General features: G+C 54.2%; 9 protein-coding genes across 9 annotated transcripts; 3 read left to right on the top strand and 6 right to left on the bottom strand.

Annotated features, from left to right (window-relative positions):
• Positions 1 to 279: 279 nt before the first annotated feature.
• On the bottom strand, positions 280 to 2,807 carry HMPREF1541_03572 (uncharacterized protein; the record flags this gene model as incomplete). The annotated part of the gene is made up of 3 exons (XM_008717923.1): positions 280 to 1,709; positions 1,766 to 2,431; positions 2,477 to 2,807. 3 exons carry the CDS (start codon positions 2,805 to 2,807, stop codon positions 280 to 282), a joined length of 2,427 nt encoding a protein of 808 aa, XP_008716145.1.
• A 2,410-nt stretch (positions 2,808 to 5,217) lies between these two features.
• Positions 5,218 to 7,296, bottom strand: HMPREF1541_03571 (uncharacterized protein; the record flags this gene model as incomplete). The annotated part of the gene is made up of 1 exon (XM_008717922.1): positions 5,218 to 7,296. One exon carries the CDS (start codon positions 7,294 to 7,296, stop codon positions 5,218 to 5,220), a length of 2,079 nt encoding a protein of 692 aa, XP_008716144.1.
• Positions 7,297 to 10,324: 3,028 nt separating this feature from the next.
• Positions 10,325 to 12,698, top strand: HMPREF1541_03570 (uncharacterized protein; the record flags this gene model as incomplete). The annotated part of the gene is made up of 4 exons (XM_008717921.1): positions 10,325 to 11,211; positions 11,319 to 11,952; positions 12,060 to 12,483; positions 12,577 to 12,698. 4 exons carry the CDS (start codon positions 10,325 to 10,327, stop codon positions 12,696 to 12,698), a joined length of 2,067 nt encoding a protein of 688 aa, XP_008716143.1.
• Positions 12,699 to 13,396: 698 nt separating this feature from the next.
• On the top strand, positions 13,397 to 15,046 carry HMPREF1541_03569 (uncharacterized protein; the record flags this gene model as incomplete). Its single annotated transcript, XM_008717920.1, has 1 exon — positions 13,397 to 15,046. The coding sequence occupies one exon, from the start codon at positions 13,397 to 13,399 to the stop codon at positions 15,044 to 15,046; it is 1,650 nt and encodes a 549-aa protein (XP_008716142.1).
• A 51-nt stretch (positions 15,047 to 15,097) lies between these two features.
• HMPREF1541_03568 (uncharacterized protein) lies at positions 15,098 to 17,452 on the bottom strand (the record flags this gene model as incomplete). The annotated part of the gene is made up of 1 exon (XM_008717919.1): positions 15,098 to 17,452. One exon carries the CDS (start codon positions 17,450 to 17,452, stop codon positions 15,098 to 15,100), a length of 2,355 nt encoding a protein of 784 aa, XP_008716141.1.
• A 334-nt stretch (positions 17,453 to 17,786) lies between these two features.
• HMPREF1541_03567 (uncharacterized protein) lies at positions 17,787 to 19,601 on the bottom strand (the record flags this gene model as incomplete). The annotated part of the gene is made up of 1 exon (XM_008717918.1): positions 17,787 to 19,601. The coding sequence occupies one exon, from the start codon at positions 19,599 to 19,601 to the stop codon at positions 17,787 to 17,789; it is 1,815 nt and encodes a 604-aa protein (XP_008716140.1).
• Positions 19,602 to 20,246: 645 nt separating this feature from the next.
• Positions 20,247 to 22,313, bottom strand: HMPREF1541_03566 (uncharacterized protein; the record flags this gene model as incomplete). Its single annotated transcript, XM_008717917.1, has 1 exon — positions 20,247 to 22,313. The coding sequence occupies one exon, from the start codon at positions 22,311 to 22,313 to the stop codon at positions 20,247 to 20,249; it is 2,067 nt and encodes a 688-aa protein (XP_008716139.1).
• A 1,180-nt stretch (positions 22,314 to 23,493) lies between these two features.
• On the top strand, positions 23,494 to 24,389 carry HMPREF1541_03565 (uncharacterized protein; the record flags this gene model as incomplete). The annotated part of the gene is made up of 2 exons (XM_008717916.1): positions 23,494 to 23,531; positions 23,561 to 24,389. 2 exons carry the CDS (start codon positions 23,494 to 23,496, stop codon positions 24,387 to 24,389), a joined length of 867 nt encoding a protein of 288 aa, XP_008716138.1.
• A 175-nt stretch (positions 24,390 to 24,564) lies between these two features.
• On the bottom strand, positions 24,565 to 25,914 carry HMPREF1541_03564 (uncharacterized protein; the record flags this gene model as incomplete). Its single annotated transcript, XM_008717915.1, has 1 exon — positions 24,565 to 25,914. The coding sequence occupies one exon, from the start codon at positions 25,912 to 25,914 to the stop codon at positions 24,565 to 24,567; it is 1,350 nt and encodes a 449-aa protein (XP_008716137.1).
• Between the last annotated feature and the right edge of the window lie 1,209 nt (positions 25,915 to 27,123).

Genomic DNA, 27,123 nt, shown 5'->3' with positions numbered 1-27,123 from the left:
GAGGACTCACAGTATGTGTGTGGAATCGGTTGCCTTGCTCACGTGGCTTATCAGTTCGCGGGCACTTAATATGAATATCAAAAATCCATCAAACCACATCTCGTTTTCGTCCTTGTATCTTGTTATTACACTCCGTCTTCTCTCACAGAGTCAGCAGGTGCTCGATACAATTGAGTCTCGACAACTGGTGTCTTCTTGTATCTCAACTTTTCTCACCTGTGATGCTGCTATTTCATGGGCTTCGAAATCTCTGCGCTATGATGATACGTTAATGGAACGTCAACGGCCGGCACGCACAGTCAAGGTCTGTGTGGCAACGGCATCCCCGTCTTGCGTCTCGGCAGCTGCCGCCTGGGATTCCGCATGTCCTTCAACATCTCCAGTAGAGGCCGACAGACTCCGACCCAGACCACTGTCAGAGAAACTGTCAACGGAGGATACTGATGGTTCCGGCAGGTTTTCGATGATGTTGCCGGGGTTGAGACTGCTGCTCTTGCCGAAGATCACTGCGCCGTCACTCTCGGCGAAAGGATTGTTGATTGGCATGCTGCCCCTGGCGGCGTCTATTGTCCCGAGAGATTTGAGGAGGCCTTTCGTGGGCTGAAGACAGTGGACTCGATTGAAGTCGTGATGGCAGCCGGAAGAACAGACGCGGAAAGCATGTCGACACGGCGAGAAGGTGAATCCCTCCACTATCTCCTGAGATTTCGGGTCGATCTCCCCTTCCTCCCAACTGTGTCGTCGTATGTCTTTTAGCACCGAGATCGGAACCGCGAGAAAGTCGTGACCTCGGGGAAGGGCCCTCCAGGATTGACAAATCTGCGCGTTCGAGAGCTGGGCCGGCTTGTATATGTCGCCAAAGTTGCGGCCAAGTAGGGTGATGGCATTGACGGTGGATATTAGTGGTAGCCAAGCATCGCCGTTGGATGAGAGCTTGACAACTCGGCGGCTCAATGTTGGCCTGGCAGACACGATGCCCATGAACTCATAACCTTCCAGCACTGTGCGGAAAGGGTTGTCCAAGTGCTTGGTTGTATGAGTCGTCGAGATGTCGAGTTGACGGTCGTACATCTGCTCCAACGTACTCCAAGCTTCGGAGACCAGGTCTTTGAAGCTGGTTATTTTGTAGCTTGCTTTCGTTCTATCGCGTGTTGAAGTGTTGTGTGACTCCTCGGATCTGTCAGAGCGTGGAATGGTCGTTTGGCGAGAATGAGATTGTATCGAAGGATCTTCGATTGTGATGTCGTCTTTGACATACGAATCAAACTCCCTCAGAACGATGTGTCTCTGGTTAGCCTCGTCTCGAAGTGCCTCTGCGGCGGCATCGGGGCCGCCGAAAGCTCCTGGATAATTAAATGTCGAGTCGTTAAACTTTGGATCGTTGAAGAGCGACCCGTGGCCTCCATACGGTTCTTTGACGGTTTGTGCTCGGACAAGATGAAGCAGGGCGCTTGCTCCATCTGTCAACCACGCTTTTTGGACTGCCACGTCGTAGAGAACGACGTAGATTCTGCGGGCGTTCTCGACCTGCACCCGATAAGCAGATCGTTTCAGGTGCTCTGGCTTGTCTTTGCTGCCTCTGAGTACACTTCCACTGAATCCGATAAGTTTGCTGAGAGAGATGGTGAGTTTCTGTTCCACTGCTAGTCCCGCAGAGCACTTTTTTGACCCAGCCCAGCCGATATCAGCATAGTTCATATCTTTTGTGCCTAGAGCGTTATCAGCCATGATCAGAAATAGTAGAAATCTGCTTGGTGCCACCTACCGGCAAATCTGTTGACGACTGATGTCCAGCCCACAAAGTGACGAGTTTCTTTGTCTTCCAGTCTGCTGATGGCAATGGGTTGGTCGTTTTGAAGACTCCCACAGTGCGCACGAGCACGATTGTAAGAAATCCGCTTTCCGTTTGGGTCCATCAGGAAATGCCACGTAATAGAGCCCGAATCTTGGCTTGTAGGCACGAGTAACGTGCAATTTCCTTTCAGTACCAATGTCGCGTCGTAGCTGGTGACAAATTGTACTTGCGCCAGTTCAGTCATCAACTCGAATGACAGTTCCAGAACCTCTTGATCCCTCATACGAGGCTTGATAGGAAATTCCTCGATGATCATGCCATTGCCAAACATCGCATGCCAGCAGGTCACCGCGGGATTGTGATTCCTGTTGGACATGAGATTGTGTTGGTAGGTGAGACTAATCTGTACGACATGTATCGAGTCCGTCGATTTGATACGTTTGGTCGGCACTCGAACAATGATTTCGGGCTTCACACAGCATAAACCACCAGACACAGGCAAGATTTGGAATGCCGCACCAAGCCAACACAGCTGCTCGCATAGCTCCGTAAGCACACCTTGACTTCCGTTTGCTCGCAAAACTACTCCGCCATGGCTCAGGTCAACCTCCAAAAACGTAAGACTGCTGTGATGGCCTACAACGTTAAATGGTGATCAGCGAGCTACAGGGGAATACTTACCTTTGTATGTCAGATCAGACGAAGAGAGCGCGTTTTGCAAAACCTGTAGCGTCTCAACGCCAGACTTTGGCCAAGTTTGGGCTATGTAGTCATTGCAGCTCAGAGCCTGAGCACTTGTCGAAGAGCCTGTGATTGTGATCACTTTTCCGACAGCTTCTTCCATGGGCACGCCATAGTTCTGTTCTTTGAGGAATTGTACAATATTTGCGTCCACATTGATGTTGGTCTCATAGGTACAGGTTCGGGCAGACTTCGGTACCGTCAAGTCGGACATGGCGGTATCAATGTCTCGAATGATCTTCTCCAGAAATGTGCCTCTCCTTTCTGCCATCTTCATCGATGCTTCAAGGGCATCAAGTACCCACTGATAGGCATGGCTGTCGTAAAGGAACGAGCGAACTTCCTGATACATTAGTGGTACCTCGGTGTGCTCAGGTGATTGCAGGACATGTGATGCGTCGGACGTCGTCTGTCCATAGACGGCTTCACTGTGCTTGATTCCATCTTCGCGGGCATAGCTATGACTGATATCTTGCGGTATTGACACGCTGAGGTGGCTTGAGTTTATTCTCTCTGCGATGCGACTTAATCAAATTATCAGTTTGTGATCAGTCGTCGTACAGAAGAACACAAAGTGCAATGCGACGTTCAAGTAATTGCAAGCAGTAACTTACTGCCGTTCCAGCAGAATGTAATCCGTTGCATCTCGTTCTTTCTTCGTGCGTACAAGTCGATTCAGAAGTTCAGCAAACCTTGTCAGGACTTGGAATAAGCGATCTTCTGGCACAACGAAACTTTCGTCAATGCTTCCCCGTGCAGAGACATCCCTGATCAATTGACGAACAAAAGCGTCCACTAGGTACTGCCTTTGTTGCGCGAATAAATTCGCCGGTTGTGCAGAGGTCGAAGTTGATAAGTCTAACCCAGCTTCTAACATGGAGTAATAAGCAGAATCTCCAATGAAACCTCCAATCTCGCTGAGATCCCCTTTGGCAATCCCACTGGATCTGGACGAAAACCGCCTTTTCTTGTCAGTACTCGGTACCGCAACCGATCTGCTCTTGCTGGTGGTCAGCCTTGGTCCAAGGGCTTGCCTTGGTGGCTTCTCGGCTTTAGTCCATCAGCCTTGATCTGCACGCACACTCATACATACCGTGTTGTTCTTCAGTGGGACTGCGTTGTCTGCTTCGACTGTCTTGGAGGGTCTTTTGGACCTCAGGCTTATGCGAGGCCGTCAGTTCGTCTATGGCTTCGGCTGCTGTAATCAATCGACGGTTCTGAAGCTGGGACTTGCGCAAGGAAATCATATACAGACGGTCTGCGGCGAACGCGGCAGTGTCGACTATAGCACTGGTAGCTGTCAGCAACAACTTCAAGCGAGCGCAACTGAAGCACCAGCCACGTGTCTGCAAGTGAACGAACTCTCCCGGTGCACGTCATAAGACGTATCTGAACTGAGAAGGTGGAGAGCTTACCCGAGTAATTGTTTGATAACTTCGTCTGCAAACTTACAGGAAGTCTCCAGCTGCAATTCCAGAGGTCCATGTTCTTTTGTGTAGCAGTGGCGACAGATTTCTTTCCATGCAGTCTTGTACTGAGATCCGGTAGGGTTCATGGGAATTCTGCCCATGATTGCCCAGATATCCTGCAAAGTATACGCCAAACTGTGCTCAAGCAATTCGAGGTCATCGAGGTTGGGTGTCGTGACCAGGCCCTTTCTCTGCTCCAGAGATTCATGAAGCCTTCGTAGGCTCTGCTCGAGCGTTGCTAGCTGATCTTGAACTTTCCATGCAGCTCTATCTTCCTCAGTATGCCCATCGAACGAGTGGAGAATGGCCCTGATGTCGCTAGATCTATTTTTCAACGCAAGAAGTATCATTATGGTTAGATCGGTCTGGATGACTGTATAGACGTAGAAAAGCCAGGAATAAAGTAGCAGAAGGGGCCGCTTATCGGATGTCCGAGAGCTTGAAGGTATGGGCTAGAGCTCATGCCTCAGTGGGCGGCAGAACGCCTGCTCACTAGATTGGGAGCGGATCGAGTCTCCCTGTGGCAAGAACAGACACAATTCCGTCGAATGTGCCTCCGAGAATGGTGAGCTGCAACAGTATTATCAGGCTGGCATTGCTGATTCTAAAGCGGGGTAAACATCCCTTCTAGGTTGAGGAGAAACGAAGAAGGAAAGCTGAAGTGTAAGCGAGTCCAATCAAGGTCGCTTGCCGGACGACGAGGACTTCACCCTCCGTGAGCAATCTGTCAGAGGATGTGTGCAGGTAGTAAGCACCCATCTTTCTGGCAGCATTAATGCAGGCTACTTTCCCACGACTGCACGAAGGGGCATTGGGCGCGAATCCTAGCTGGTAGACAAGCGTGACTGAGCCTGCAGCTTCGAAGCGAAGCGAGCTGGACGAGGCCGAGACTGCTCCAGTCGAGCCAGCTCCATGATTACAGCGAATCCAGTCAAGAGGGATACTGCCCAACCCCGCTGCAAAGGCAGGCAGATTTAGGCAACTGTCTTAACCCCAAACGGCTTAGGCTTCTGCCAGGCCCACAATGCGAACCGATGCCCGGCCACTGTCGCATTGGGGAGAGATCTAGGTAGTAGGAGTTCGTGAGTATAGCCGACGCCGACTCTGTCTCAGCAGCACTCTCTTGTCTCTCGGCTGCTTTCTCATGATCAGTATTCAGTGACCACTCTCGGCATTGGTCCGTAACTTTCATATATCTACCTGTTTGAAGTTTCAACACAGCCTTATCCACTGCAACTTATACCGTTCTGAGCGAACCAATTCTCGCACTTCACCCTCCATGACCCCCTGCAAATAAGCCTCACCGACGACCTGAAAACCATCTCCTCCGTTCACCGGCCGAATCAATATCGGCATCGAGCATCCTGGGAACACCGCAAATACGTCTTCCCTGCGCACTTCGAGTTCCACATCCAAGCTCACAGCTTTCGCGCACTCCACCCACCCGATACGACCGGCAGTTGTCGTGACTAACCGCCGCGGCCCAGCTAGAGCCGTTCTCACCCATCCCTGATACGCCGACCAGTAATCACTCACATCTGCGCCCTCTGGAATCCTATCAGAAAAATACGCTCGTAGATCCCGTCCAGCGACACGAAAAAAAGCATTGCTGGAGAACCAATTGGTCCATCTGCTGTAGTAAAAGTCCAAGTCGTAAATGAAACGCTTCCACCCGAGTTTTCGGAACTGCTTCTCCGCGCTTTCCTGCGTGAGTGGGAAATTCAGGAGCGCGGTGGAATCCCCCTCTCTTCGTCTTCGGCCAGCGTAAAGCGCGATCGCAAGCTGTTGGGAATGCGCGTCAAAGTCGCCGTAGGCGCTAGCTAGGCCTTGTGATTGAATCCTGTTGGGGTTCGCAGCTTCGGGGTTGTCTCCCAGACCATCGACAGTGTCCAATATCACGGCTTGACACAACAGAGAGCGGCCACCAATCCGTGGAGGTAAGGCGAATGCGAGGCCGAGATCGGCGCGATAGGAACGCCGTTCCATCGACCCATCGCCGTTTTCGCGCTGGTTGAAGTCGGGCTGGAAGAAATCGTCGGGTCGGCTGTCGCGGCTTCGTCCGCGCCAGGTCCAGTCGGGGACCCAGGATGGAGTTTCCTGGCTGCCCCAGAGGTTCGCGTCCCGGAGCAGTTCAAGGTCTTTGTACGTCGAGATGTAGGCGTCTGCGGCTTTGATGAATACTTCGGTCGGATTGCTCCTGTAGTCTGGGATTATGGACTTGGAAAGCACTGGGTCCATGATGCCGAGCAAGCCGTAGACTTTGTCTCGAGGATCTGAGCAGTCACACGAGTTGGCCATCTCCATGAGACGGTTCCAGCTTGCAGACGTGGATCGGGACTCCTGGACCATCGTCAACTGCCATAGGTCTTTCCAGATATGGTCCAGGGTATGGGTGTTGTGCCAGTCGCCTTCATTCCTCGAGTCAGGCTCAGCCAGACGGTCTTGTTCAATGGCCCTGTGTCGAGGAACCCAGAGGTAGAATTGGATAACACCCATAGCCCGACAAAACGTCTGCCAGCTGATGCGCTTCGAGCCACAGATCAACAAGGTCCTGGTACCACCCAACGCGAGCTCTTGCATTACCCACAGCCGCTCCCAGTACGGACGGAACGTCAGACGTTTCAGTGCAAGCCATGCTCCCGGCGTGTGCGAAAACTTGTGTTGCATCATGTTTTCCCGCAGCTCCTCGCACTTCTCGTTCGAGTCAAAGTTCTCGGCAAGGCTGGAGATGAGATCCAGAGCTTTGTCGCTATTGTCCTCTTGTGGTCCCAAGAACCCTATGACAGACCAGGCTTGCGAGTAAAATAGTCTCATGATTGCAACTTGGGCACTTCGCTCCTCATTGTCGAGCTGGTTTATGCACACTGCATCCACCCAGAGCCGGAAACGACCTGAAAACTGTCCGCCTTCGCGAAGCTTGTGCAGTGCTTCAGCTAGATTCTTGGTTATCTGCGTCTTGACCCCATTCACAAGGATGATTGTGGTATCAGTGGGATCACCCCATACGTAGCTTAGAGCACAGTAGTCGCCCCACAGGAAACGATGGCGTGTAGAGTCTGGGAAATAATCGAAATGCCCAGTGCCGAGCCATTCTGCCAGCACGGCCGAAGTGCTGCGCGCTAAAGAGGATCGTTCTTCGACGAATTTGTGGTAGGCAGGCGTCACCTCCTGTAGTGAGAACGTGTCTAAGCTGCAGCTAATTTGATCAACAGTCGAGCTGGCATCGATGGTAATGAGCCGCAACTCCTCCTGGGCGTTTTGAACAGGCTTACACCTGTAAATTTCGTCCATATTGTGCTGTGTTTGGTCTATACAGGTGGATAATCCGTCTCAGGGATGAAAATCATCTAACAGGAGAGGAGTCCCTGCTCTGGACTCACACCATTACCATGTGAGCATGGGAATATATGATGCATCTAAGGCCCGGCCAGACGATTCTTTTTTGCATCACCTAGGGGGACTTCCGCTGTCGATCATCTTCCGCCTGAGCTGAGAAGTCAAGACACTAGTACATTCAGGCAACGGAACTAGCGCCGAAAGGGGCCAAGTTCAATGTAGGGCGAAATGCGAACCAACGCCCGGTCCTGGCCGCTGTTTGGGACATCGGTGTAGGTAATGTCTGTAAGCGAAGAAGGCCAGGCCTTATGGGTCTGGGGTGCTGTGGACGCTCATTCGACTCAATCAAAGGTGCAGACGCACCTGATTGACCGCGCAGGGGACCCAACATGAACGGTGCTTGGGAAGCCTCGAACATTCTGTAATTTTAGCGGCATAACAACTGTACATCTACCGAGTGCTCCGGCCTCGAGCAGCCTGATTGATGACCCTATCGCCATCCGGCCAGTAAAGATTTTGCCCTAGGTCGTACAGGGGTTGGATGCAAGTTACGCTTCAATGCAGCGCACAAGTCGAAGAACACAATACACTCATCGACGTTAGATTTCGCTCGCAGGCGCTCAACCAAGTGTGTGTCGTAAGTGGTCCGCACAGCTGCGCAATATTCCCTGTAGCCAGCAGGCGTACGTTGGAGCCAAGTTTAAATGAATCCATACGATAGCCATTAATCGTGTCGTTGTCGTCTGTATCGTCGTTATTTGGAGCGTCGCTGTCTGTTTCGTCAGTGTCGGAGCCGCTCTCCTCTTCACCTGCATTATCGCTTCCGTTTCCACTATCCCCGGTGTGTCTACTCTCGAACCCTCGACTGTGTTTATTCTCCATCTCCAGTGTGCAGCTGTAGGTATCATAGTGAGGGCTATCACTGTGACCTGGGTGTATTGTCAGGGTGCTCTACCAAGCTTTTGCTGAACAGCGACCAGGAATTACTGGCATTCAGAGACACTAGCAGCTTTATGTTGTTCTTCTCTAGGTTGAAGAGGTTGGAGGAGCTGTAAAGGGGCCTCTGGCAGTTTCAAGGACGATGCCAAGCATCTGGGCTGCGTTGATGACCTAAACAGCCTCGTGCTGTGTGATGGTGCCCCCGTCAGCCACGGCGTCTCGTTGACGCATTTGAACTTCGCTGTCGAATCTTTCACCAAGGAAACGAAGCACATCCGCGCACCATTCAGCCTCGGCTAAATTGCTCCGACGGCTAGGGTAGTCGCGTCTGAAAAGACCAGCGTGCTCGCCGTCAGCTAGCTTGACAATGCCATATATCTCAATACTATCAAGTGGGAGTGACAGATTGAACATGTTACTCCCAAGATGGCGCGGCTTTATGCCAAAATGATAGAACACCTTGAAAGCCGTCTTTAGGGAGGAATGAGCAGAGTTCCATACATGATTGAAAGACGGATCAGGCCATGATGATATACCACCGGCAATGGTGGAGGGACCATCTGGTTGTCTTGTACGTTTTGGGTCAGCTGGGATATGTGCACTGCCTTCCGCTTGTGGCGGGATTTGTGATCGACTTCGTGGTCCAGCTCGTCCGCTTGCTTGAACACCATACAACCATTGCAGAGTCAACAAGGGCGATGATTGAGTATGTGTAACATTTGCGGACGGGTAATCGATATGTTCCGCTCCCAACCAGAATCCGCTGAGGGAGCCACGGATGATCTGTGGGACACTCCCTAACCAACTAGCTCATTTCGGTAGCCAATCCCACCATGTACGAGGCGGGCTTCGCTCGCGATGCATTGAACACACCGTACCACGGAAAATACATTTAAGGACCGGAAGTGACGCCGAGCTGAAGCATAGTCTCGTGATACATAGCAGGCAGCCGGTGAGAGTGATCCAATGTCGTACAAGGCTCGTGCAGCAGCTGTGAAAACCGTACCGGATCATCGTAGACGGAAGCATCGTGCTACGTTCCGTGGCGCCTTCAGAATGGCGAAGCGTTGTTCTGAATATCGGAGAAAGGCTACCTGGTAGCTTGTTGTACCCGGCCCCGGGCTGGAGTGGTACTAATATCCTAACTTAAGATTAGGCTATAAACCTGGGCAGCTGGGTGGGCTAGAATAATTGTGCTAGCTCCGCTCAACACTTTTCGAGTTCACATCCGCGGCAGATGACTGCGACATTGCATGACTGCGGCTGCTATCAGATTGTGTCGAAGTAGACTGCGTCGAAGAAGATTGCACGTGAACACGAGAGCCCATGCTGGTTTGCAGTCGCCGGCTCGGGCTACGATTTCTTGGTTCTGTAACCTGAGGCCGCTTGGGTTGGGAAGAGGCGTACATTCTGCACAGTAAGCTTACTTTGGGAGAGAAACCCAGGACGCAGTGAAGCTCAGAAAGGTCGAACATGAATTGAGGTTGTACTGCTACGGCGGCGCAGGGCATCTGCATGTGCAGGATATCTGCTCCACCGTAATTGCTGCTTTCCACATCCCTTCGATCAGGCAACTACCGCCAAACCCAGGCCTTAGTCATGTTCGAACAGTCTCACAGAGGCCTAAGATGTACTAAATCCGCCAGATGGGACCCATGAGAGCTCTTGAGCAGCGGACCGTCGTCATAAACGTGCATCGGGACATATCAAACAACGTGAGCCTAGACGACTGAGTCACAGCCTTCTTCCAAATCAGCTGAGCTCATCGGAGGATCCTACAATTCCCATGTCTTATCGCAGATGAAATACCAGACTACTCAGTATGGATTTCACTACATTAGTAGACCGAGGCAGGATTCGGCCGGATCTAGGGTTCTCCAAAACACCCCACGCCTGATCCCCCTCCCCCGTATACCCAACTAACCTATGCTCCCGCCTACGGTCGAAAGCGTTGGAAATATGTGACATCCTCCACAGCAAATTCATTAGAGCCTACCAAGTTCCTACAAGCAAACTCTATCCTGTGACCGGGCTGTCATCAGCCATGGCACTCATTGCCTGCGCCGCGGCGGCCACAGGGCTAGCCGGCATGTACCTGGATGCCAAGCACTCTATACGCAGTGACATAGCTCAAATCAGAGGGGCCCGGAGAATGGAGCAATACATGCGACATCTTTCTGAGATCCGCGGCGAAGATGACTGGTCCTTCTATCACGTCCTTCACAATACCTACGAATCCAATCACCACACTGAGCAGGAGGCGCTTGTATTCGAAGGACGTAGCTGGACATACCGGCGTCTTCGAGAGGAAATTGGTCGATGGGCCGAAGCTCTGCAGTCTTTGGGAGTGCGGAACAGAACAGTAGTGGGCTTGTTCATCAATAACTCTCCTGAATTCATCTTCACCTGGTGGGCGCTTTACAAGCTTGGTGCGATTCCGGCTCCCATTAACACGTCCATTACGGGCCACCATATCAAGCATTGTCTGAAGGTCTCGGAGGCTGAGTTTATCATAACCACCTTCGAGCTGTCGGGGATAGTGTCACAGGCATTTGACCTAGCGGAGGGTACCACAGACTTTTCGGCTGATCCCTCATGTCCGTGGCTGAAACGTGTGATTTTATACGATTACAACACGTATCCCTCCCTACCGCAGTGGTCCTCTCGGAATGGAACCATAGTCGTACGACATGACAGTCTGCGACCGGTCGTCCCCGAGATGGGAGATTTCCCTAAGTCCTCCAGACCACAGGTGCGCGCAACGGATGCATCTCAATACCTCTTCACATCAGGAACAACTGGTCTTCCGAAAGCGTTGAACTGGCCGGCAGCGTACAGCCTTGGATCAACATGCCCAGGAAGATATCCAAACATGTACAACCAGAGCCGCCGGTTCTATGTTTGTCTCCCCATGTTTCACGGCACTGCTTCGTAAGTCGTCCCCCTCCATAGCTGCCAGGCAAAGATATTGGCCTCGGCTGTATCTCACAGGAGCTCTACTATGCCATGCTGACACCGTGCTCTATTTTCATATGAAGGTTTGCCGCCCTTCCGCCAACGCACGCAGTCTCCGGCACCATAATCCTTGCGCGCCGCTTTTCCCGTAGCGAGTTCTGGGCCGATGTCCGCCGATCGCAGGCAAATGCAATCTTGTACATTGGAGAAATGCTGCGATACTTGGTCCAATCGCCTCCCGATCCGCGCTTTCCGAACGAGAAGAACCACGGAGTCGATTTGGCGTTCGGGCTGGGCCTCTCGGCGTCTGTATGGCAAGGTGTGAGGAACCGCTTCGGGATCCCGTGGATTGTCGAGTACTACTCAGCCAGCGAAGCCACGGTATCGCTGGTGAACTCGAACAAAGGGGACCGAGGTGTCGGCAAGATCGCTCACTGGGGTCCACTCATGCGCAGTTCGTGGTTTGGCCAACGTACCTTTTACATTGTGCGCACGGATCTTGAGACGGGAGATATTCTTTGCGATCCGAAAACTGGCTTTTGTATGACCACCGACCCCGGTGAGATAGGCGAGTCTATTAGTCGCATTGTTCCTCCCGTACAGCGAAGACACGATTATGTTGGCGAGGGTGGCGTGGAGGCGACGGAAAAGAAGATGCTGCGGGATGTATTCGAGACTGGAGACCAATTCTATCGCTTAGGAGATGCGCTGGCAATGGTAAGCAGGGCACCCACACTGGTTCATTTCCGGCTAGCACAGTCGATTACGCACTGCCCGGAGGCAGTTTTCAGCAATATCAAACTGACATTTCCTCGCTGCTACAGGACGCAGAAGGCTACGTATCCTTCCACGATCGACTCGGCGACACCTACCGTGCGAAAGGTCACAACATCTCGACGACAGAAGTCGAGGCCTGCTTCAGTCGCCACCCCAAAATCGCTTCCGTGAACGTCTATGCGATTCCCATGAATCGCTACGGCTATGATGGTCAATTAGGCTGTGCCGCACTCACATTCAGCGGCACCGAAGGCCGTAAAAGCATAGACGGCCCGGATGCGTTGGAATGCGAAGTAGTTCCCGAGCTGGAGAAATGGCTAACGACCAACGCGAATGCTTTGCCCGTGTATGCTGTACCGCGCTTCCTCCGCGTGCTCGTCAGCACCGACCGTCCAGACCTTAAGAGCGACACAGGAGCAGATCGGGTGTCTCTGATCATGAAAAAACTGAAGACCGGGTTAAGACAGGACGGTAAGGTTTTGCCCCTAACCGTCTCATATCGGCACACATCATCCGCTCTCGCATCCTTGGTCAGATCACTTTTCTTGCTGACGTACCCCACAGGTTTCTCATTGCCCCTCGGAACCAGTGACAGAATGTACTGGATTGAGAAGGAAGGAGAAGGCTACGTTAGACTGAACAAGGAGGCAGAAGAGAGATTGAAAGCCGGAAAGGCGAGGCTCTAGAGCATAGGAAAGATGGTTGAAATGGGAAGAAGGCGGAAGCAGACTCTTGGGGTTGAGAGGGCGTGCATTCGCTCGACAGAGACGAGACTTCGCCCATAGCCTCTTCCCTCAGACTTGGAAGAGGACACTGGGACCTGCATTGGCTTTGTACGGAAGAGCTTCTCTGTCCAGCGGAGAGGAGAGTCTTGGCAATATGGCTTTGGCCGTTTTAAAATTTGACGCAACAGCTCTGCACTCCCTTCGCTCAGCCTTTGGTCGCAACCCTGTTTGGTTCCATGACCTTCATGACTATCTCATGCAGTACATCCAGACCTATAGACGAATGTGGCCCGGACAATAACCCCTCCTGGTCACTGCCAAGGCCGCCGTCCCACGGGCAACCTCCACTCTCCCCCGACTTCCCCGCATCTTTGCTCCCAACAACCCTTGTCCAGGTTGCTAGCCGTGCGAATTTGTACTCTTGTTCAACCATCTTGAGAGTCCGAGTCGGCGTGGACCAAGAAACATGCTATCCTGGCGTGGAGCCGAGGTAACCTCGAGCCGGAGCTGTGAACTGACTGATCCAAATATGATACATTTAATGGGCACGTGGCGTCCTCGTCAGAGTCACGAGCTTCTACCCAGGAGCTCAAGAGATCTGCCAACCTTGAAGTAGGAGCTGCCCGTGTCCAAGCACTTTTTCCGCCTCCCGCGTCAAAATGTTCTCAAAGGCGTGCATTCTGATCGCAGCCGTTGCCTCCCTGACTGCAGTCAAAGCACAGACATGCTCCATTGATGTTTTCCAGGCCATACTACCGGAAGGGGCGACAGCATTATCCGCCATAAGCGTGCCCGACGATGGCACATTCGGCGACCCTACCGAGATAGCATATCCCGGCAACGCCAGCGCCCTGCCAGCTCTCTGCGCCGTGACAATCAACGTCACTAGCTCTCCATCCTCTTCATTCCGCTTCGGCCTGTTCCTCCCCGAAGACTGGAATGGTCGCTTCTCTGCGGTTGGCAATGGTGGACTCGCAGGAGGCATCAACTGGCCGGCCATGGGCATCATGGCGCGCTATGGCTTTGCAGTCATGTCCACGGACACCGGCCACAACGGAACCTCCATTGACGGACGCTTTGTCTTGAATGGCCCAGAGACTATCACCGACTGGCAATACCGCGCGATGCATGGCAGTGTCAGCGAGGCAAAAGCCATCGTCAAAGCTCACTACGGCCACAACATCAGCTACAGCTACTACAACGGCTGCTCGACCGGCGGGCGCCAGGGCCTGCTCGAAATGCAGCTCTATCCCGAAGACTTCGACGGCATCCTCGCCGGTGCACCGGCCTGGGAGTCCAACAAGATCGCCGCCTACATGGTGCAGATGGGCAGCCTCAACCTGCCCAACACATCGGACCACCACATCCCACCCACGCTCTACCCACTCATCGAAGCCGAAGCCCTCCGACAATGCGACCCCGTCGACGGCGTCACCGACGGCGTCATCTCCGACCCCCAAGCCTGCCACTTCCGCCCCGAGACCCTACTGTGCAACCCCAACCAGAACACCTCCAGCAGCGCCTGCCTCACCGCCCCGCAGCTCAACACCCTCCACCTCCTCTACGGCCACCACTCCACCATCGCCAACCCCCTCTTCTACCACCCCCTCTCCCCCGGCACCGAAGCCGACTGGCCGCGCTTCCTCCCCGCCGACGCGCCCCTCATCCTCGGCACCAGCAGCCTCGCCTACCTCGGCCTACAGGACCCCACGTGGGACTGGCGCTCCTTCAACTACAGCATCGTGCTCGACCGCGAGGCCACAGGCGACCGCCGCGGCATCCCCGAGCACTTCGCCGCCACAAGGGAGTTTGCGGCGCGCGGCGCCAAGTTGCTGCACTACCACGGTCTGGCGGATACGCTGATTCCGTGGGCGTCGAGTCGGACATTCTACGAGATGATGGTCGCCGGCATGAGCGTCGTCGCGGCGGCGGCGCAGGAGGGGGTCGCGTACGATGTCGACGACTTTTACCGCCTGTTCTTTGTGCCCGGGTTGCTGCACTGTAGCGGCGGGGCGGGCGAGGCGCCCTGGTATATTGGCGGGGCGGGGAGCATGCCGGCCTATCTGGGCGAGGGGGTCCACAGCGTGCCGGGTCAGGAGGATGCGGAGCATGATGCGGTGCTGGCGCTGGTGCGGTGGGTGGAAGAGGGCGTGAAGCCGGAGTTTCTGGTCACGACGAAGTGGGAGGGTGATGATGTGGAGGGCCAGGTGCTGGCGAGGAGGAAAGCGTGTCCGTATCCGGGCAGGGCGGCGTTGGTGCACGAGGGGGCGGATCCGAGGAGGGTGGAGAGCTGGGTGTGTTCAGAGTAAGTGGGGGGAGAGTTTGGTGTGTGGAACTTGTTGATGGGTAGACGACATTATTCAGAAGTCGATGCTAGCCTGTGGCTGCTTCTTGGGCTTGACACTCTCCTCACCCAGCACCTCCTTAGCCTTGACTTCCTTGGGTCTGCCCTTCCGATCCACCCGCTCGTCCCTGGGATCAAAGCCTCCATTGCCCCAGAGTGCCCACTCGGCCGTCTCGCTACAGTAGTCCTCCGGCTTGAAATCTTCTCCAGCCTCCAACAACTTAAAGAACCTATCATAGTCGATGACCGTGTTCCACCGCCCATTCACCTCGAAGCGACGGCTCGCCAACAGAATACAACAGCTGTGCGCATGCTCAGCCGCAATGCCGTATGCCAGCCCCCTCTTCAGCAAGGCACGATCCAACGCCTCCGCAAACGCCACGACCTCCTCGTAGAAGGGCACGTTCTGCATGGTCAACCCAGCGCCTGCCGCGCTACTGGTGCCGCAGTACGTGACGCCCTTTATCTCGACGAAGCAGGGCAAGCCCCTGGCCACGAGGTCCGCATACCCTTCAACCTCCTCCTCAACGTTGAAGCCCTTGACGAGCGTGAGGCGGAAGACGGTGCGCTGCTCGAAGCGCCTCTCGCGCAGGATATCCAGGCAGGCGACGAACCGCTCCCAGAAGTCGCGGTGCAGGGGCCGGTCGATGCGGCGCAGACTCTCGCGGTTGGAGGCGTCGATGCTGACGTAGAGCTGCGTGACGCGCTTGAGAGCACGTAGTTGCGCCGGATGCTGTGCGTTGCAGACGAGGAAGCTGCTGATGCGGTCGCCATGCAGCAGGTCCACGAACTCGTTGATTCGCGGGTAGAAGATGGGTTCGCCGACCAGGCTGAGGGCGCAGTGACGCACGCGCATTGCTTCGGCGAAGCGTTCGGCGCGGACGCCGGGCACGCCGCGCATCATTTTTATTTTCTTGTAGTGGCCTTCGAGGGCGCCGGTGAAGATGGCGTGGGGGTCGTCGACTTCCCAGCGCCAGGTGGTGGCGACGGGGTTGGTGCCGTGCCGCCAGCAGAAGACGCACTTGTTGGAGCAGGAGAGAGAGGGTGTCGTCTCCATGCAGAGATGTGAGGCGATGCCGTAAAACGAGTTCTTGTAGCAGCTGCCACGACCGCGGAGCGCAGACTTCGTCCACCGGCAGATCTTGACGCCGCTGTGCGTGCCGACGATGGTGTAGCCTTGTTTAGTGAGGGCAGCGTACGTTGGGGATTCTTTGGGGACCATTGCCTTCAGGGCTTGCGATTGTGTGGTCGGACCGTTGGCTGAAGAGTAGGTGGTGAAGTCTATGGTGAGAGGGGTGGATGTGCCAGAAGCGCTGTTGGAATTCGATCTCCCGCCCACATCTTCGAGGTCGGTAGTGGTTGCCTTTCGAGACGTCTTTTGGCGTTTGCGGCGGTTGTTGTCTGGAAACTCAGCAGCGTCTTCAACATCGGACTCTTCTGGATCGCCACTACCGGGCACGCCCTCGCCGAGGTACCCGGTAGAGGTGAGATCTGTCAGAGCACTCGAGAGACCTGAGCACCAATCGCCAAGGCACTGATCGAGATTGCTCTTGACGTCGCCCAGGCCAAGCGGGTACGCTCGCTTGCGGCCGGTCAATTTGGCAAGCCAGCGGTCAGTGTCGATGGCGTGAGAGCAGAACCCCTCTTCTTCGCTGGGCCATCCTTCTTTATCGCCGATGCCAAAGACGGAGTAACCTGCGAGGGGCGAGAGTGGAGAGGTGTCGATGCGGAAGTCATTGTGCGTCTCGTCTAGATGCGCGAGAAAGTTCGTGATGATGGTATCGATGTCGTAGGACGGGATGAGGAGAATGTAGAAGTATTTTAGTGCCTTCTCTGCGGAAGCATTCTTAGGTCCGGAAATGAAGTAATCATCCAGGTCAACGTAGGCTAGGTCAAGAACCACAGGCTTGCGCACAGAATCATTAGACTGGCTCAACATCTCAATGCTCGCAGCGACTTCTTTGGACAGACGCTCGGCCGTGCCCGTAAGAGAGCAGAAGAAAACCAGTGGCTGCAGGGCCGACTCCTCATTTTGCGTCTCTGATCCGGCTCTTGGTATTGGTTTTCGTCCAGCCACGATCCGCGCGGCTGTCGGCTTCGTCGCTGCTCGCGATGTTCCTGCCACTAATGTACCTCTCGAGGCTTCCGCAGACCACTTCTCTTCAGATAACCACGACGCTTTTTCCGCGGCCGAGGGCGAGTCCTGCCGAACATGCTTTGGAACCCGCTGCCTGCGGAGCACACCGAGGGTAATGATCGTTGCCACAAGACACCCTGCGAGGAAGATGCGGTGTTCATGCCAGAATGTGAGGGCACGGTCGATATAGTCAGCCGCCACGACGGGCCACGCGCCGCCCTCTCCGATGTCCATGTTGGATGCTGGTCACGGATTGAGAGTGAACGCGACAACTTTTCGACCGTTGGTTGCAATTGCGGGGCAGACTTTTGTGCGACGAGGCTGAGATATCGAACGAACGAGGCTACATCAGGCAGTGAATACTTGGCTTTTGCGAGGACGACATCAAGGGCCTATGGGTGGCTACCGGAATAGTCTGTCAAGTTGATGTACGGAGAAAATACTGGGGGAGGCAGATGGAATTGCGGCTGCTGCATACAAGTTATATCCCGACCATGGCGATTTGTTTTCAGGATGTAGTCTAATTCCTGATTATGTATTATGATATACAGTGCCCAAGTCATAGATGTTAACGAGGAATTGATATTCCTCCACTGCCAACAAACCTGTCACGCGTGCCCTGGCCTTCAGTCCTGATGCCGAGCCAATGCACCGGGACTTTGTCCACCGTGTTCTGTACACCCTGGCGCACATCAACGTAGCGATCTGTCAGAGACCGGCTGGAGGATGCTGTTCGCACTCTCTCCAGTGTCATGTCCGCTGCCCAAGCAGGCCGAGATAGACTGGCCCCTGTCACTGCCATGTCCTGTCGAAAGTTCATCATCTGGACTTCAGCTGGCCCTTGCTGTACTAAATGTAATGGTGGCGCAGGTCGAAGGAATCCCATCAGCATCACCGACAACTTGGCATCATAGAAATTGGCATCTTCAAAATCTTCAAGTATGTTGACTACAACTTTCTTCTTCTGGACAACGTTGGCTTGCGAGCCAGGTAGGGGAGTGATGGAAATAATGGCTTTGTGCCAGTCATCATCGAGGCCACGCTCATCTAGCAGCTTTCTGCTCATTCCTATTGCAGCATATCCAAAGTAGATGCCGCTGTGCTTGAGCGTGATGTCACTGTCCACGCCCGATAGATTGGCGGATGGAAGGCCCAGTAATCTAGTGGAGTAGCCTTGGCCAGGGACGACCTTTCCCTTGAAACGGAGGGGAAATGGAGGTGTTGGTCCGTCATCGCCACCAACGAAAATTGGTGGAGCAGCAATATCATACCCGCCAGTAGATAGCAGAGGGTCCTGCACTCCCCTCCGCTGGTCGTACTGCGCATTCATCGTATCCAGACGATCTGAAAGGCCGCTCTTGTCGTATGCTTCCTGTATTGCTAGAGTTTGGGTTACGTTTGGCTGATATACGCTTGCCGTCGCACCGGCAACGAAAGTCTTCGCGGTGGTGATATATGGACCTGCAAATCGATTGACCACTTGTGTGCCAACAGTGGTGCCAATCTTGACGGCAGCCTCAAGAGGCATGGTTTTCAGCGAGGCACCACGCATCGAGCTACTCTCCATTGAAGTTGATGCAAGTCTGAACACTGGACTCGGACATAGGGTTTTCTTGCCATTCTCACCGCTGCACATGACGATGCGAAGATACCCATCTTCAGCGTCACATGGAATACGCAGTATTGCTGTCTCGCGTGGGACGTGACTTCCGAGTTTCTTGGGCGCTTTACGGATAAACTTGCTAATGTCCCGCTGCCAGGCACGTTCATCAGTCTGCTTGATTTGATCCGCCATCGCTATCACTGAAGGCGTAACGTTGACCCAAGCTCCATGCGTGCCGAAGAGTACACCGGCCCTGAGACCAGTGTTACCTGACCAGCCTTTCCGTTGAAGCCAGAACGATCGATCGGACGGCAGATCACGGTCAGCGAAGACGGTGATGGCGATACTGGTGTATGATCCACTGTAGAACACCAGGCCGTGCGAGTGTCGAAGAATAGAGTAATACTTTGTAGATTCGAATGGATGCGACACTAGGCCACCAGCAAAGTGGCGTGCCTCTTCGAAGGCCGTCGCTACCGCTTTGCCTGCTTTCTGAGCAGCCTCGCCCTTCTTCGTTGGCTGCTGCAGATTGGGGCTTGACTTCGTGGTGCGAAGCGAGTGGATTGGTGGTGGTGGCCTGTGACCATCGACAGTGAGATACTGTTGTGGCCGTGCCGACGGTTCATGGATGTATCCGTCAAATGAGGTGGAGTCATATCCACTTTGACCACCAGCTGATATGCTCACTGGTGATTCCGTATACTCGTACGGCGGTGGAGGTGAGATGGGCGAGATCGGTACCGGCTTTCTCCGGATTTGTGCCTGCCGGCGGTCTTCCATTTCCAGAACGACCAGAGCGCCTAGAGCTGGCTTATGCAGCCATGTGGGAGTATCTCCATGACTGAGTGCATTCCAGACACAGCTGCAAAGCGTCGAGAAGATCACAACAGAAGCTCGAGGGAATGTTGAGAACACGAAGCGAGATAGGAGGTGATCCGAGCTTCCGCTCGGCGTCAAAGCGCTTCAGCCTCCTCCCCGGAGTTAAGCCCTCTATTCCCGTAAAACTACCACCACGAACGAGTACACACGAGGCAGCCAGCACTCCAGTCGCTCGTGGTAGATATCGTGCTGTAGCTCCTAGACGAGGAAGTTGTCTTGTGACATTACTTGACATAGTCTTGCTCAACAACTCAGGGCCGTTATGGCCTGGAGGTTGGCGACCTCTTCAGTGCTCGAATAAAAATGCTATGCTGGCAGCTGATAATGCTTGACCTTGACACACTGAATACAGGGAACGTTGCATCTTACACAAGGGCCTACACGTATCGTCCCAGAGTCCGTCAAGATTCAGAAGGCAAGTCTATGTGTGAAGTAAACCGACAAGCGCCGGAACTGCTACAATACATGCTACAGCCAAATTACAAGGATGCCAATATGCCATAATTTCACGGTCCACCCCGTTGTGTAAGGAGAGACTACTCCTTCTCACACGGTCATGATGGCTAGGCCAGTAATGCTGATGAAAAAGCTCGAAATCCCACGAATCTTGGAGGCAGCACCTGTGTATGGCGTAACAGGGGAGGTCGGCGGCGAGCTTCCAGAAGTCTCGACGGGGCCAACTGGAGATGTGGGTGCGACCGGCACGTGTCCGCCACCAGAAATACCACCGTTGCCACCATTCCCGCCTTGGCCATCATCGTCAGCGCCATGACCGCCACCACTTCCGCCATTGCCACCGCCACCTTTCCCGCCATTCCAACGATCACCGCCAGTTCCACCATAGGAGCCAGAGCTGCTGCCGTGGACTGGGGCATTAGGAGATCCAGGTGGGGCAAACGTGTCTGGACCGGGCATGGGAAGATCATGGACCCAAGGGAGTGTTTCGCAGCCCTCGAGCTCACCACAGGGTCGAGAGGGTGTGTAAGGCTTATCTGGGATCGCGCCAGAGCTAGAGCCGGGGGCGTCGGTGTTACCACGGTCAGGAATGTTGATCCAGTCGCTGCCGCCGCCACTGTTGCCGTTGCCGCCATCATCACCACCATCATTGTTATCTCCATCAGGGCCAGTGCTGCCGCCGAAACCAGCGACATGGTGGAATTTGTCTTCGACAGTCTTCCCGTCAATCTCAGCTGATATATCGAAGGTGGCCGTAGCAAGTTGCTGCGAAGCGACTTCAAAGGTGCCTTCATAGTAGGTGTACTCGCCAACAGATGACCCTTTCGTCATCGTGACTTTGTTGGTGGAAAGAAGTGGCATGGGTACATCGCGCTGGGTGTGCGTAGTGGCAGACAGGGTGACCGAGGCTGCTGAGCCGCGCACGGCCGCAACAATATTGACAGACGCCTTGCCAGCCGGGGTAGTAGCGCTGACGCTACAGTCTGGAAGTTGCACAAAAATGTTGTCCTGTACGGGAAAGCTCTTGCCATTGTTGTTGTAGGTCGTGGTCGAGCCATCAGCTCCCGTGACAATGACGTCGAAGGACGTGATGGAAGACTTGGCGGGCAGGCTGGCACTGAAGCTGTAAAACACGAAGCTGTCATCGTGACCGTTGGCCGTACCGGCGAAAGCTGTGGATATGGTGTTGTTGCCTTTGATGCCGTCACGGTTCTTGTAGACCAGTGACACATTCGCGACCTGACCTTGGGTTGTGCGGACGCGGATCTCTCCATTGAATACGATGGTGCCATTGCCACTCAGAGCCAAAGATAGCGATCCAGGCTTGACATCGTAGACTTGGATAGGCTCCGAGAGCGTGACGCTTCCGGGTACAGTATCAATCATCTTCTGCATTATGATTTTGCACTCATTCTGGAAGGTCTGGGCATCGGTCAACTGCTTGATGGTCTTGTCGTGGTCAATCGTGAAAATGATTTTGTCAGATCTAAAGGAGTCGTTTGGTCCTGTGACCAGAGGATTTCTGGTGGTGTTAGAAACATACTCCACTGCAACCCTGTTGTCAAATTTCGACTCAGTGCTATCGAAGGGCGACATGTTTTCCTTTGTTGCAATCTGCGGAAATTGCTCACGGTGTACACCTCCCAAAGTGTGTCCACAAGCTACAAGCTTGATCATTTCTTGTGGATTGAAGCCGATGCGTGAAAATGTATCCTTGTAGCCTTGTTGCGTATCGTTAGGCTTGGGAACGCCAAACGGTCCAGCTTCTTGAGCATCTATGCGCCCAGTCCTGGTCGCGATGTCGGGTCCTCCACAGCTGCGAACAGAAGTATAAAGACCAAGAGCCATCAGGTCAGCCATGGAAGCTTGGACGGAGTAGTAACGGGCAAGGAACGTGAGGCTGTTGTTTGCAAAAGGACCAGCGTTGTCCTTTCCATGTTCACCGGTGAGTTCAAAAGCGATGGATGCGTCGAGGCCGCCCACACCGGTTGCAGAATCATGACCGGCTACATCGTGGAAAGCGGTCCTGATGAACCCAGCGGCGGGCACGAAACTGGTGGTACGTTGAAAGTCGCAAGGAGAGACTGGAACTGATAGTCCCCGCGCTCTGTATCCCTCATTGAGCACTACCTTTGTCAGCCAGGACTTAGGGCGCATGGTGTCATGCGAACCTTTGATATCCTCCAACTCATCATATGTACTAGGCCAAGTTGCAGCCCCCGAGACCAGACGTCCGAATTGCAAAGCCGATGCGAAAACCGCAAATGTATTCAATGATCGACCCATGTTAGACTTATTCTCCACACGTGCCGTCCTCCCGTTCAAAGGTGTGTGTTCAAAAAGCAGAAACGAATGTAGGCATGTAGCGAGTATGTAAAGAATGGACGCCTTCTCAAGGCAAACGAGAGTAAGTGTGCGAGGAACGAATGTTGTGTGTCTACCAAAAAGACAGAAGAAGATATGTGATGGTCAGCAGAGAGAAGTCATACCGGCGAGCACATTTACGATGTGGCTCTCGTAGTGGGACTGTGGTGTGTTGCACAATGGCCAATCGTGGCTCGGACCATGGGTACGGACAGGGCAGTCAGCGCGGAGCCTCGCCAGAATAAGCAACCCCTGGAGCCAGGCAATGACTTGTTCTCGCCTGCGGCTTGGTTACGACCATGCTTCAGGGGTACTTGTGCTTGTACGGGTTAGTGCGACACCCGAGATGGACATGCCCAGATGGAAGCTCGATATGATGAAGCTTAGCAGCGCTTGAAGTTACTTGAGTAACAGTAGCAGCGCGGCACATTCTCCAGGCCGCATCTGGGATGCTGCTGTAGGCTGACGGCCCACGTTGCGACCAATGCGCAGCAACACCATATCTGCGAACTCAAGAGACAGCTTGGCGGCCTCTTTGTAGCATCGAGAGATGCAGGAACGCGTTCCAGATCGGTAGCAGGATGTGCTGATGGCTGATTGCTGATGGCTGATGGCTGATGGCTGATGGCTGATCTTTACCTGTCATATCATGCTCAACTTGCTCGTGCCAAGACTGCTGATGGCTAAGCCGAACTCTCGATTGGTCCAGGGTTGTCTCTGCTCCGATTGGCTGACCCCTGGCAGCCTTGCCACTGCCGGAGTTCATGGGTTTCGCTTGACTGAACGACACTCCAATCGGCTGCACAAAACGCGATGTGGCTGTGACTGCGCCCACTGGACGCAAGCCTCCTCGTCGTATAGCCGGCCAGCTCAAGCTCACACGGAGAGCAAAGAGGAGGCAAAAGGTCCCTCCTGTTGACCCAACAAAACGGGTGACCCTTGCACTGCGGCCCCTCGTCTTTCCTCCGACAAGATGACCACGCTCGTCGACCCCACCGTCTCCTCGCAACCGTGAGCCACCCTCTCGCTACACCCCAAAGCAACACCTACAATCCGAAGAATATTTTCCCATCGCTGATCACGCCCACTCGCAGCCCCGTCGTCCCGCTTCCCTTTTCCGCCCGACAGCCAGACACGATCCGCCTGTACCCCCTCTCCAACTACACCTTCGGCACCAAAGAAACCCAGCCGGAGGAAGACCCTTCGGTGCTGGCGCGGCTGCAGCGCCTAGAGAAACACTATGAGCAGCACGGCATGCGACGCACGTGCGAGGCCATCCTGGTCTGCCACGAGCACAACCACCCGCACGTGCTGATGCTGCAGATCGCCAACGCCTTCTTCAAATTGCCCGGCGACTACCTGCTTCCCGACGACGACGAGATCGAAGGTTTCACCGCCCGCCTCAACGATCGCCTCGCGCCCACGAACCCCAAAGAGGGCGACCTGGACTGGCACGTCGGCGACTGTCTCGCACAGTGGTGGCGCCCCAACAACGAGACCTTCCTCTACCCTTTCCTGCCCGCGCACGTCTCCCGCCCGAAGGAGCTGAAGAAGCTGTACCTCATCCACCTGCCCCCCAGCAAGCTGCTGTCCGTGCCCAAGAATATGAAGCTGCTGGCCGTGCCGCTGTTTGAGCTGTATGACAACTCGCCGAGGTACGGCCCGCAACTAAGCGCCATACCGCACTATTTGAGTAGGTACCGCTTCGAATTTGTGAATGAGAATGGCGAGGTGGAGGCGAGAATGCCTGGAGTCGGTGACTCGACATCAAGGCCACAGGTTAAGGTGCTGGCCGAGGGCCCACAGGATGACGCTATGAACGGCGCCCATGCGAATGGGGACGATGTGAAGATAGAAGACGCAACTTGAACGCAACTTCTTTTCTTGAATTCACACAACCAAGTCTGCTACTGAGAGAGCCCTTGCACGCTTCTGGCAATGCCTCTGATGACCATCGGAGATGAGCATCCTATCCTGTTCTGGCCCACCCTAACCCAACTCATGATATCCTAGCTGCCTCTCATCTCGCAAGCCTGTCGACTCACTACTCGATTTTCTTCTCGTTCTCCTTCTCTTTGACCAACACCTTGCGCCATGCAGCCAAGAGGTCCTTGTCAACTTCGTCATTCCGGTAGGTCGTGTCCTGGTACGTCGTATCGCTCGCTGACCAACTAGGGCTTGCAGACGCGGTCTCCTGGACACCCTCCTGCTGCCTCATCTCGTCATCCTCATCATTGCCGGCACCCACTCCGTCCTCGCCTAGCACAGCTTCCGGTGGCGGCGGGTTGCAAGTCACGCACCACCCCAACGTGTGCTTTATGTTCCAGGCCTCGCGCACCTCAAACTTCCCGTCAATGACAAAGCGACCTGGTACCCCAGATGCGCCGCTGTATCCCTCAACATGCAACCAGACTTCCACTTCCTCCTTCCTACGCTGCACTCTTATCGCCTTTCCCTCCGTCACTAGACTTCGCGCGGCTTTCGCATGCTCCTCTTCGTACTGTGCGCTTCTGATCCTCCACTTCTTGAAGTCGTGGCCATGCTTACAGACCCAACCTCGCGCAGTCGCACTGCAAATGTTGTTGCGTCTTCGGAGAGAATAGCAGCTACGTCGCACGCCGTGCACGTGGTTGCATGTGAAGATATGGTCACCATGCGTTGCGGGCAAAGGAGATGGAACGAGGACCGGCCAGTCATTACCCTCAAACGAGCCGAGGAGGGGCGGGGACTGGTCGTCAGTCGTGTGAGGAGTGAAAAGCGCTGTGGTCTCGGCATCGCCAGCCTGCATGCACATGAGAGCGTCGTGAGCAACTTCGTCGACATGAAGTGCATACTGGAAGGGGGAGAGAGCTGGCGCTGCAGGTTGCGGTACTGCCTGGAGACGCTCACAAAGTCGAATCATGGGACAGCCGCCACGCCATTTCCTTGCTTCGGCGTCCCAAGTCCAGACTTCGTCCCAGACGCACGAGCGGCCCGCGAGATCGCAGGGACAGATGCTTGTCATTAGCTCAGCTGTGACCTCGAGGAAGCCGTAGCAGCCGTAGCGGAGCCAGCGTTTCGGGGAATGGTCGGGGTGACTGACGTACTGGTTACTCTCGATCCGCAAGCCGTTAACCAGATAGCCCGATGATGAAGCCGAAGGGATGAACACCAGTCCAGGAGTTGGGTTCACATGATAGTTGGCGATTGCAGCAAGCGGATTCTTCTCGAGCTTCTCGTGGAGAAAGCCATCGATTTCTGGGTCTCCGTGCACTAGTTGATAGCCGAAAGGGCCATCGATGACATGGTCTGTAGACTTCAGTTGCAACAAGAATGCATGTTGCTCTGGAATCCACGGGTTTAGGATGTCACTTGTCGTAGAATCGTGCGAAGACGAAGCGATTTCTGTCGACATAATCGCAAACAAAGAGATGATGTCTGAAAGCGTATGCGGGTTGGTCGGGATGCAGGCGGCAAGTCTTGTACTCGAGGCAGCGAAGCAAACATGCGACGCTGCCTGTTCTTCGTCGAAAGAATGAGATGTCAAGTATCGAAGTTGTCACAAAAGTGCACACAGAATGTAAGAACACCAAAAAATCCCGGAGTGTTGTGTTTCAAAGTTAGGAGAACATACTTTGAATTGAGAACGCCCCAATGTTTGAGAGGGTGACGGAGCCAACAGTCACAATTCACTACTATCACAGTATGAGACAGCGTTGCTTGTTCCTTGGGCACAGGACAGGCGGTTCATGGCTTGATCTGCCTGAGAGCGTGTGAGGAGGGACAGTCAGCCTGCCTTATTGTTTGAACTCAGCACCACGTTCGTTGTCAAAGCTTTGTGGAAATAACAAGGCGATGCCAAGCACATGACTGCCCAAGAGTTCTGACAACTAATATTGGCTGGAGCGCGGATGTTATAAGAGCAGTAAGCAAATACACCGCGGTCACTGAGTGCACGGTAGGGTATCCCGGTGGCAATGAGCTGGCCTAGTGCAATGAAGGTTAGAGAGTGCCCAGTTTGTGACTCGACACGCCAGTAATCTCAAAGCAGCAGTATGATTGAGATTGAGCGATGAGAGATGAGGACGAATGGGTACGGATTAAGTGTCTAGAGATGAATGGTGATCACAGCACAAAAGTTCGGGAGCGACAGATAGGCGTCATTTCAGCAATCGACCTTACCTCGCACACTGGTCTCGGTCATCGCTCCTTCTTCACCCTAGAATGGTTCATGCTTCAAAGTTCGAGGCTGCCCTAGACGGCGCTCTTCTAAGAAGGAGCGAGTCACGAAGGGTCTGAAGATCTCGTCGCCGACCCCTGCCAAGCCATAGCCTCGTCTATGAAATGAATAGTGCTACCCGCCGGGATTATCAAAGCTAGTGACATCGAAGTGATGGGACCTCGAGATACACACCAAGAGCAGGAAACTTTTGCTTCAAACAAAATAAAGTGTCGTCGAAGGAATTCAAACCGCATAACCTGTACGAGAGTTTGAAAGACGTGCCTGGTCGCCACGCTCTCCAGCGGTTGTATCTGCCACTGTCGCCAGGGTCAAAAGAATGATGAAAATGAGATTTTTACACTCTGATAAAACCTGGCGGCCCGGAACTCGCAGCTCGGATGG

This window comes from Cyphellophora europaea (assembly GCF_000365145.1).
Source record: "Cyphellophora europaea CBS 101466 unplaced genomic scaffold supercont1.3, whole genome shotgun sequence".
Taxonomy (NCBI): domain Eukaryota; kingdom Fungi; phylum Ascomycota; class Eurotiomycetes; order Chaetothyriales; family Cyphellophoraceae; genus Cyphellophora; species Cyphellophora europaea.
The sequence above is the reverse complement of the archived record's forward strand: the minus strand, read 5'-3'. Positions and strand labels throughout refer to the sequence as shown.